Source organism: Triticum urartu, chromosome 1 (assembly GCF_003073215.2).
Source record: "Triticum urartu cultivar G1812 chromosome 1, Tu2.1, whole genome shotgun sequence".
NCBI lineage: Eukaryota > Viridiplantae > Streptophyta > Magnoliopsida > Poales > Poaceae > Triticum > Triticum urartu.
This window is the reverse complement of record NC_053022.1, coordinates 297,304,975-297,316,362: the sequence shown is the minus strand read 5'-3', so window position 1 is coordinate 297,316,362 and position 11,388 is coordinate 297,304,975. Positions and strand designations below refer to the sequence as shown.

Genomic DNA, 11,388 nt, shown 5'->3' with positions numbered 1-11,388 from the left:
CGTTTTTGGTTCATCCTGGCCGTCAATGTGTTTTTCCACCTCGCGTTCAGCCCAGGGAGAGCACCGGAGCAGAAACGGTGTCCCGTCTTTTTGGCAGGGGAAATTTAACCTGGGCTATCTACAAGACGACATCAAACGGACCGCCCTGACTGCGCCTTGCGCGGCGCGCTTGGGCCGGGGACGACCAGGGATGACCCCGCCTCCGGGCTTGCCGCCGCTCTCCTCCCGAATGGATTTCAAAGCCCCGGACCACAGCAATCCTCGTATGCCCGGTTAGCGGTCGTGTCTCAAGCTCGACGGCAAGAACGATGTGTCAGGTATTCAGGCGCAACCACGCCGCACGACGAACTCCTATCGTGCTTCGTGCCTGTCGGCCGTGACACCAACAGTCCCTCCTTGGGCACAACCAACCGCAGCTTCACATGCCATGGTTTCGCCTTGTCCGTCCTGTCGCCGCCGGAGCGCGCATGCCAAATGTTCGACGAAATGCATAAGCTAACTGTAAGCTTTACTCCGCTAAATTTAGGGGATCGGATAGAACCGATCAAAAATTAGTAAAGTAAATATACTCTACTAAGATTTACTTGGCCGGATCTTTCTCTATTTTTTAGGGGATCGGCTAGAGTTGACCTTAGCACCGTGAGATAAGCTTCGGTGAGAAAGCAGCATAAGATAAGCAGGCCCTCCAACACACACACAACAAAAGTGGCCGTCAGAAAAGCTTGGGCCTGTCTCTGAGGGTTGTTGCCGTGCTCGATGCCATCTGTCTCATCAACCAGGCCACCTCTAGCGACGACGAAGGCACACAAAACAATGAGGACGGGAGACTCCGCCACCGGCGAGAGGCAGGGGATCCCAGTGGTGTGCTTGCCAGCGATGAAGACCGCGGCATGACCCAGATGCGAAGGATGCCAGTGGACGATCTATTCGCTGGCCCCAAGAACCTAGGTAACTAATTTATTTGATCTCTTTACCTCCCGGTTCGACCACCTCCGTTGCCATCTGCTTTAGTTTGATGCCTTACCAACGAAACTTCGAATCGACTTGTGTGCTATGCCGATCCCCAAAATGTCATGCCGCTTCTGTACATGAAGCTTTCTTTGAGTTCTTGCCTTCTTATACCGAATTGCATCTAAGATGTTGATCGCATTTGGTTTTGTCCTTACCAAGTGTTGCACTATTCTTCAGAGAAACTCCACAGTCCAGTACTTGTTGTGCCAAACTGCATTTAGAAGTGTCAGTTTTCTATGAAGCTTTGATCAAATAACCATGTTACCATGCATACGCACACACTCACCAGGTTCATTCATGATTAAAGGAGTGATCATCCAACTTCGAAGATGGACAGGGGAGTGAAAAGGACAACGAAACAATGCATTGAACTTTGATGAAAGATGAACACCATCGACAGGCGTTTATTCAAGGAAACAAATGCGGTTAGCAGGAACCCGCAAGCACTGCCCAAGACCTCGCTAATGTGCTGGAGACATCAAATTACACACCCTTGGTATCACAGATGCAGCGGTACAGCTCATCATTGCGAACACGGTTCATCTGAGCGGAGATCCAACGGATATGGCCCTTCAGTTTGTACTCCTCAATGAGTGGGGTTGTAAGTGAGATCTTGACTTAATAGGAATGATTGACTTTTTTCGGGAGCTCATTCGCAAAGAACTCCGATGTTAAGTGTGCTTGGCTTGAAGCAATTTAAGGATGATGACCAAGTAGAAACTTTTTCTGGGATGCACACGAGTGAGGATAAAGTGTGCAGAAAAGACTAGTGTTGGCTTGTAGGCCCAGTTTGGATCCCGCAAGCCGCCATGCATCGCTACCGCAAGACGCCACACACCGCTGCTGCAAGCCGTTGGGGCGCCAGTGATGCGAGTCGTCTCCGGAGTTGTAAGTCGTCACCCATCGCTACTGCAAGGCCGATGTTGTAAACTCACCGCTAGAGTTCTCCAACGGGACAACACCTGGTGATGCGAGGACACCATCCCATGCGTTGTTGTGAGCTTGTTCGGGTGTGCTGCAAGCGAGCTGGAGTTTGCCACGAGGTCACCATCGATGCTAGAATGGCGGCCGAGAGAATAGTGGGGCTTTGCTGCGAACCTATGGTGTGGTTGTTGCGAGCTTTGCCAAGCAGTGCCGTGAGTGAGCAAGAATTTGTTGTGCTGGGGAGCGGCTGAGGTGATGCTCTAACCAGCGGCCATGGCTTTTGCGACCACGGGCAACTAGTGTTGTGAGTTTAGGTGGCTAGTGCTACTACAGTGTGCCAAGCGTAGCCGACCAGGTGATGCGACAACGCTTCTATGGCATGGCTAGCAGTGTTGTGTGTGTGTGTTGCCACGGTTATGTTCGGACAATGGCGGCAATGCTTCCGCGGTAGTCATCTGTGCGGCAACGAGTGGAGCTGACGTGTTCCGCAACGGACGCTGCTCGAGCCAACGAGGAAAGCGTGTAGGAGGAAGACGCAGTGGGAAATACGTATGGCGAGAGAGACGATGGACGTCGTTGAGCAAACGGCTTACACGACCGCAATCAAGGGCAGATATGGGGGTGATCTTTCCCTCGTACAGCCGGTTGGCGCCTAGCGCCGCCCTCCATTTTCTCCTTGCAAAAAAATCCCTTTACGGTAAACAAAGCAGCTTAAGATAAGCGGGCCGCCTGGGAATTTGGACGTTCACCCTCGGCCGCTGAGCACACGCTCCATACAGAGTGGTCATCAGAATGTGTCCTCCGCCTCAGCGCGTGTAGTGTCAAGTAAGGCAAACGGCGCTCACGTAGCCGCTTATTCGGGTCGGCCCAATAAATAGTTTCCTACCCCCGCTCGCTCGCTACTTGCATGCCTCGTTTTTGCTCCCTCCTCACTCTTCCCGGTTGATAGTCAACTGTTGACCATTCAACCATTGACTTAAAAAAATTCATGAAAAAGGAGAAAAAATAAAAATGTTTTTTTAATTTGAAACGAAAATCATGAAATTTGAAAAAAAAAACAAATCATGAATTTGGTAAAAGGTTCACAACTTTGAAAAAAAAGTTCAACTTTTTTTTAAAGAAGTCCAAAATTTGGACAAAGTTCGACGATTATGAAACAAAGGCACGAACATGAAAAAAGTTCACAAATTTAAATAAGGTTCATGGATATTTTTCCAAGTTCATGGATTTTTAAAAATGATCATTGTTTAGCAAAAAATAGTTCACGAATTTTAAAGAAAATCATTAATTTTGGAAAAGGTTCATGAATAATTTAAAAAAGATCACAAATTTGAAAAATGCCCATGGATTTATAAGAAAGTTCGTGGATTTGGAGAAGCCCATGAATTAAAAAACGTTCATGCATTTAAAAACAAGAATAATAAAAAAGAAAGAAAAAGGAACCATAAAAATAAAATGGAAAAAAGAAACAGAAAATAAAAACCCGAATAAGAACCGTACAAAAAATAACAACAAAGACTTTAGTCCCAAACAAGTTAGGATAGACTAGAGGGGAAACCCATAAGATCTCGCAACCAAACCAATTCATGGCTGTGGCATATGGATAGTAAGCTTCCACGCACCTCTTGTCCATAGCTAACTTTGCTGATACTCCAACCGTCCAAAAAACCGAAAAAAGAAATAAACACCGAAAGCTTTCAGAATTTTCCCAAAACCTGGAGCTTTAGCGGGTGCTTCAGTTGGTGGGCCGGCCCGTTCTGTCTTGCCAATCTGGCTACCTCTAGCGGCGATGAGGACGGGAGACGCCACCGGTAGCAGAGGTGCAGGCAAGGAACCCAATCGGTGTGCGCGCCGGCGGCGGCACGGCCCGGAGGCGCCGGAGGCGAGTGTGCGATTTATCCGCTGGACACGGAAACCCTAGGTAACTGACTAACTTTCTCTTCAGCGGCATCTCTTTACATCCCGATCCTCCTATCTCCATCGCCATCAGATTTTGCAGGCTATGAGTGGATTACCAACGGAAATTGAATTGACTGTGATCAACGCCAATCGCCAAAAAAAAAAATTATGCCCTCACCTCCTTTTTTATGAAGGACGTTTTTATTAACTTAAAATGTTGCCCTCACCTCCTTTTGACAAAGAAAATATATATTAATATCACAAAGATACTAATTACACCCGAATTCTGTACGAACAAGATGTCCAAAGGCATAAAGATACACAACCAAAAAAATTAAAAAGACAGAAAAGAAAATTTGCGCCACGTTGATGAATCACTAGCATTAGCAACCCTCTAACCATCATCGAAGACAACACTCGAAATACAAAAAGGGTTCTCCAAAAGCAACGTCTTCAAAAAGAAAACAATGCACAAGCGTTGTCGTTTGCTCGATTGAAGATCTTGGGTTTTCACCCTGAGAAAAGTCTGAGTTCACCCAAAAACAATGCCTTGAAAAAAAGGCCATTGCCATTTTATAACCAATACAAGCCAGATCTTGAGTTTTGCTCCATTGAGACTCGGTACTCAACGAGCACCATGAAGTTTTCTTTGAGTTCTCCATCTGACATCGACCACAATTCCAAAGGCTGTGTGTCACTTGGTTGTGTCCATGCCAAGAGCTGCTTTATGCTTAAGAGAAACCCTACTCTGGAGCACTTACTATCCCAAATTGCATTAAGGTACTCCCTCCATCCCATAATATAAAAGCGTTTTTGACACTACAAAGTAGTATTTAGTTTCCGGAGAACTTTGATCACATAACCAATGTTACAGTGCATAGGTTGTTGGCATTTGGTTTTGTCCTTGCCAAGACCGGCACTATTCTTCAGAAAAACTCCACAGTGCAGCACACATCAGTGAAGCTTTGACCAAAACCACACACACCAGGTTCATTCATGACAAAAGGGGTGATCAAATAATTTTGAAAGACAGAGAAATGAGACAGACAACGAAACATTGCATTGAACTCTGATGAAAGATGGAACACCATGGGCAGGCGTTTATTCCAGGCAACAAATGCGGCTGGCATGAACCAGCGAGCACTGCCCAGGACCTCACAAATGTGCCGAGACAACAAATTAACACACTCCACGACCAGACCAAATGAAAACTACGGCAGACAAATCATAACGCAGCCGACACTTCACCCTCCCGCTGAATGCGCCTCTTCATGCCCCATTGCACCGGGCTAGTTGTCGGAGTTCTCGCCGTCAACCGCCAATGGAACTGCAGCAGCCTGGATTCAAGAGAACATATAAATCGTAAGTGAGTGTGCCGAAGTGGACACTGATATATGTTGCCTATGTTTCTCTTTGACGGTCAGATAACTTACCAGGCTGCGGTACTTCAGGGCGTAGAACATCTCAAGGTAACGGCGAGTCTCACGCCTCTCTAGGTTGCTCACGTACTTCCAGAATCCATACACACCGGTCAGGGTCATCAGCCTCTCTGAGTACAGCTTCCAGGTGTACCTGATCATTCAAAAATTGTAGGATAAGTATTTGTTCAGGGGCAGAACCTAGAACTATCTGGCATGACAAAAATTATAATGCATACTTCTCATAAATTCTCTTCAGGCCTCCTTCAGACATTTTGTCCCAGTAGCTTGGATCCTCGCTGCACTTCTGAAAGAAGTTGACCAAGATATCTGCGGCCTTGTCACTGTGGTAAGGATCAATGTGCAGACCAGACACCCCATTCACAATGATTTCAGCAGGGCCACCGTGGCATGTCGCAATTGTCGGCAGACCACATGTCATGGCCTCAATGACAGTAAGGCCAAAAGCTTCATAGAATGCAGGCTAGAAACAATTGAAACAAGAGTTTAGTCCAGTACAAACCCAAGGCTGTTTATTTTTTCCAAATGTTGATCACAGAAGAATATGGAGTGACATGGTTGGTATACCTGCACAAATGCTCCCTTGGTGTCACAGATGTAGCGGTACAGCTCACCATTGCGAACACGGTTCATCTGAGCAGAGATCCAACGGATATGGCCCTTCAGCTTGTACTCCTCAATGAGACTGTACATCCTCTTGAACTCAGCCTGCTCCTCCCTATCCTTGGACTCCTTGCCATGGTCGCCAGCAACAATCACAAGGTTCGCCAAATCCTTCAGATGTGCATTCTTGCCGTACATCTCAACCAAGCCAGTCATGTTCTTCACACGGTCAAGACGAGCCATTGAAAAGATGATTGGCTTGTTCCTGTCCTTCAACACAAATCTGTAGAAAACAGATTTAAAATGGTTATACTTGAATGGAAGAGCATGTACACCATACAGCAGAACATAAGCAATTGTTCAAAAAATTGAAGGCACTACTGTAAACCAGGTGAAATGCGCTAGTTATTACATCACATAGAGGTGAGTACTCACTTGTGTTCATCGTTCTCAACATCGCTGTACAGGAGCTCCTCAATTTCAGAGTGGAAGGCGGTGAGCCTCTTGTCAGTCTCAGTGTATGGGAAGTAGACAGTCATGTCTGCTCCAGGAGAGACGATGTTGAACTTAGGATCAAACACGTCAATCCCATGGACAACCCGGTACAGATCAGGGAGGGTGAAAGCAATGTGAGACTCGTATTGGCCCACGCTATCTTTGCTGCAAAAACAAAAGAGGGAAGCATCAGATAAACGTCCTGGTACTGTCACAGCCAACAATGTTTCTACTGAAAATATAGAGATGTTACCTTCCGGCAATTTCCTGGAATGTGCTGGTGATGATGAAATCAGTGTGGTTCATGGCAATCAGGTCAGCTGTGAACTGGCATGAAAAGTGATACTGGCTGTCGAATTTGTCCAAGTAGATGTCTGAGTTGGGGTACTTGGTTTTCTCCAAGGCATGGGCAATGGTGCACTGTATTCATGTACAAGAGAAATCATAAGTAATTTAGCTAATCAAAAATACAAGACTGATGTATACAGTACAACAAAACCGACCTGGGTAACTCCCAATTTATGGGCAAGCAGAGTGGCCACAAGGTTACCATCACTGTAGTTGCCAATGATCAAATCAGGCTTGGTCTGCATTTCTCTCATGAGTTCGTTTGCAACATCCTGTGATTAAACATGCATGATCTCAGAATACAGATACTATGTTTTAGCTCTGTAGAACGCTATTCGAATAAAGCGTTTACCTCGGTGTATGTCTCCAGGTATGGCCAGACATCAAAACGCGAGATCCACTTACGGAGGATCCCATTCTCGGTTCTGAATGGAACACGGAGAATGTCAGTGTGCTCAGTTCCAATGACCTTCTCCAGCCGCTGGCCACATGTGGTTCCAACAGCATCAGGCAACAACCTGGTTACCTGCATCAAATAAAATTGGTTGGGCACATTTACCCAGTTAGTCACAACACACTGACAAACAAGGTCTTAGAAATTGCAACATCCAACATTGTTATCTCAAACATACAATGAGGATCTTGGGAGTTATATCAAGGCCTTGCTGCTTAATCCTCAGAAGCATCTCATTCTCCAAAGCACGGACTTGATCCAAGATGTACACAACCTGTCAAACAATATCCTGTCAGATCAGAACTAGGAGGCCTGAAAAAACTAGCTAACAGAAAATTGCTTCCAAGCAGCTTTACCTGGCCACCGGTATCAGGGTATCCCAACACATTGGATTGAGCAAAGTATCCATGGGGAGACAGGATGACAACATTGAACATCATTGGAATGGTTCCAAGGAACTTCTCCAAGCTGGCCGGATCAGGGGCCTCAAGAAGGTCAAGAAGCAAATGGATGGTGTCGTGTACACGCTTTGCGGTGTCACCCCAACCCTTCTCCAAACCAAGCTCTTGGAACCTGCACTTGAAAACGTAAGCAGCTACTCCATTTGCAGTAGTTTAACCTTAGCTATGTGGTATGACCGTAAGAGCAAGTTGCATAGAAATAACCTGTGGTTGAATTCAGAGCTGGGAGTGTCTTCAGGAATGCTAACTAGATACTCTTCTGCCTTCCTAAGGGCCGACTGGAGACCGCGAAGGCTCTGAATTCTGTCGTTCAACATCATTGTCTGTAATTGAAAATGACATTTTATTATTAAGAGAACATGGATCAAATCATTATGCAGTTCTTTGTAGAATGTCAGGTTAATTCAAGCATTCAAGTTTGGTAGGTTCCACGTATTGGAAGCTTACCGTGCCCTTGTAGTTATGGGCTTTCAGGAAGTTGAGCAGTGGGTAGAGGCTCTCCTTGTCCTGGAACAACTTGGAAGACAGGTGACGGTTAAGGAACTGCACCCCGTTTCCGATGGACTTGGACATGGAAGGGCGCGGGAAGGAGGCATTGAAAGGCTCAAAATCAAGCTCAAGCACAAACTTGCTGCTGGCACTGTTGTCAAGGAAAAGGCACAAGGTTATTCACTACAAGTAGAATGTATAATTCACCTACAACTGCTAAGATTTCATCCTGCAACTTACTGCTCATCGACAAGCTGTTCCTTGAATGCCAAGTACTCAGAAACAGTGAGCTCTTCAACGGCGAGCTCACTAACATTCACCCGAATGTAGTCCCAGACACCAGGCCTGGGCCTGATGGCAAGTGCAACCCATGGGGGCAGCACAATTGCTTCCTACATTTACATCAAGGAAGAGAGAATTAGAACGCCTTGAATATAAAAAAATTCAACTGGCAGGCACTTGAGCAGGAAAGTCGCCGAAGTTATGTTACCTGAGCAGCTCGGAGGATGTCTTCAAAGGGCGCATACTTCTCCTTGTCGGATTCGAACAGTTCGTCAAACTCAGCAAGCAGCTGGTGGCGCTGAAGCATGCCCTTGCCCTGGTGAACATACCTGCAAAGAGTGGTATTTTTCAGAAAAAAGAAAAGAGTGCTACACCTCATATTTTTCCTATGACTGAAACTATGTAAGCAGCACTACCTCTACCCTGACTACCAGATTATACTAAGAACATGTAACATTTCAACATGATCACCAAATTCCTCTAGTCCTGACTATGAATCTATGATGTACCAAAGATATGCATGCATCACCTTCTAATGCTGATTTTGATGTGCTAAAAACTAATTAAAGATAGGGACGAAATTTATACCATGTCAACATGTTTTGGTGGCATAACAGAGATTAGTTTGTTTCACATACAGGTAGACATGGTTTGAGATCCTCACCTGGAGAAGAGTGCAATGAGCTCATTGGGGTGGGAGGAGAAGGTGGCACCAAGGCGCTCCCTGAGGCTGTGGAGGCGAGTCAGCTTGGCAGCCATGGCTCAGGACACAAAACTGCAGAGCAAGGTAAAGATCAGCATTCAGCCTTGGAGAATCAAAACATTTACTGTACTTGCCAAGAACCAAAGTCAACAGCCACTAGGATATCAACACTAGTCATATTACTGCAGCACGAAAAAAAATACTACTCCTACTTGAAATCAAGACTAAATCAGAGGTGAAACATTTGCCAACACTAGTAAAATCTCGCAGATCGAAGAGATCAAAGTAACGGAAAGGAAGCGAGCATTAATCTTGCACCTAACTCAATCAAGCACCGATTCCACACCAAACCAGTCGTTCTCTGAAGATGTTTCTACAGAGAAAAAAGGGGGCAAACTTGAGCAAGCGCGTTTACTGATTTCTTCCAGATCATTGATGCCATTAAGGCCGCAAAAACGGCAGCAAAAAAACCCCATACACATTTCTCAGGCAAGATCCCAGGCTAACCAAAAACTTGTACTTGACCAAGAATCTCCTTAAGAGAGCTCTGACTAAAAATTTCTAACTGGCCCAGGGTAAAAATTTGGGGAAAAGAAGAGGAGGAGTCCGCTCATTAACCAGGCGGGGAATCTAGGAGGGATTCGGAGCAGAGAAGCCGAAAAACGCGTCAGCAAGAAGCCGCGCGGGATTGAGGTGACGCCCCACCAAACACGAACCGCAAGAAGTGCAAGAAACCCCCGAGGAAAACTAGCGCAGCAAGAAACTACTGGCGATCAAGACGATTGACTACCGGAGCCGCAAAGAAGCAAGATTTCCGGCCAGATTAGCTACGAATCCAAGCAAGATGAGCGCACGGGGGGGTGGAAAGAACTATGCTGACACCAGAGGCAGAGGCAGAGGCATACGTACCCAGTGGGGGTGCAGGGGAGCAGGGGAGAGAGGCCAAACGGAGGAGGTTTTCTCCAAGATCCAGGAGGACAAATAAATAGGCAAAACCCAAACCCAAACCCCCAGTGGTAGTGGTGAGAGCATTGGAGGGACAGGTGGTGGCATTGGACTATTGGTGTTGGTAGGCCCGCCTCAACTCTCAAGCTGACATGACATAATGGATAACACCGAACCGAATTATTCTTCTGCCAAATTTAAAAATATTACCAGCAGCACCTGTCTAATGGTGTCACTAACTACGCAAGGATATAACTAGCATATGCTGTGCCGTCTACTGGCTGCTTTTCCCTAAAGTGCCAAGCTTTTTTTCTGGAGAGAGCATAAACTGCAGGTCGATCGATTTGGACGGGTGCAGTGGATGGGTTCTGATTTTCAACCGATGCAAATATCAAATTGGATGGATTAGGTGGGGAACAGGGGAAAAGTTTGGGGATTTGACGGCGACGCGCCTAATGTACTGTAGCTCGCACTCACCGGCACACGCAATGAGATTGTCGTAGAAGAAAAGCAAAAAAAGCAAGGTGATTTCTTGAGCCAGCACTAACGAGTGGGGCCCTGCCGCAACAACACAAATCCACAATCTAGAAGCTTGGTCTGCACTCCAGAGGCCAACGGGCATCCGAGGGAGGGGGAGAGAGAGCGTAAAGGGCATGTGCCGAAACGATGGGGAAACACCAAGGAGGTTGCCAAGTGGCTGGCAATTCTTTGGTGCTGTTAAGCAAGAAGATTTTCTCTATGGCATCACAAACGACGGAGCATAACCAAAAGCTGGCAGGAATAATCTTTTCTGTAGCAGAAAAAGCAGCGGTTCTTGTTCTTGCGAGAGGAGAAACGGGATCGTAATGCCCGTCCGGACAGCGAGGTCGCGTCGACGGCGCCGGGACAGCCCTACGTTCCGAACAAGAAGAGCGGAGGGCATCGCATCGCATCTCTTTCGTTTGCTAGGAAAAAACAAACAAGATGCCAAGGCGAAAGTGTCTTTTGCTTGGATAATTATAATTAAAATGACACCCCGAACCAAACCGAACAGCGCTTACAATACAAACTCTAACGGCCGGCATTGCACCGAGCAGATAAAACCGTGGAGATAACCAAGGCACATTACCTTTGCAGCAGGAACACCACGAGCTCGACGAACGGGGGAACGAACAATGGAATGGCTTGTGTGACAGATGGATGACGGGGACGGGAATGTGGTGAGGTGTGGATCGCAGGTTGCAGGAGGGGGGACGTTTTATAGTGCCCGGGAAGAAATTAATCCTGGCCTGCGCAGCCGTGGTCGAGGGGCCGTGGTTTTGGATCAGGACGGGTTTAATTGCATTCCGTGTGTTC

General features: G+C 46.6%; 1 protein-coding gene across 1 annotated transcript; it reads right to left on the bottom strand.

Moving 5' to 3' along the window:
• Nucleotides 1-4,872: 4,872 nt before the first annotated feature.
• Nucleotides 4,873-10,168, bottom strand: LOC125508666 (sucrose synthase 1). The gene is made up of 16 exons (XM_048673430.1): nt 10,018-10,168; nt 9,070-9,180; nt 8,614-8,734; nt 8,364-8,515; nt 8,082-8,274; nt 7,839-7,957; nt 7,530-7,746; nt 7,352-7,447; nt 7,072-7,245; nt 6,875-6,991; nt 6,625-6,791; nt 6,312-6,536; nt 5,841-6,159; nt 5,492-5,736; nt 5,268-5,406; nt 4,873-5,171 (listed from the first exon to the last, which is right to left on the bottom strand). Exons 2-16 carry the CDS (start codon nt 9,162-9,164, stop codon nt 5,124-5,126), a joined length of 2,427 nt encoding a protein of 808 aa, XP_048529387.1. The 5' UTR covers nt 9,165-9,180; nt 10,018-10,168; the 3' UTR covers nt 4,873-5,123.
• Between the last annotated feature and the right edge of the window lie 1,220 nt (nt 10,169-11,388).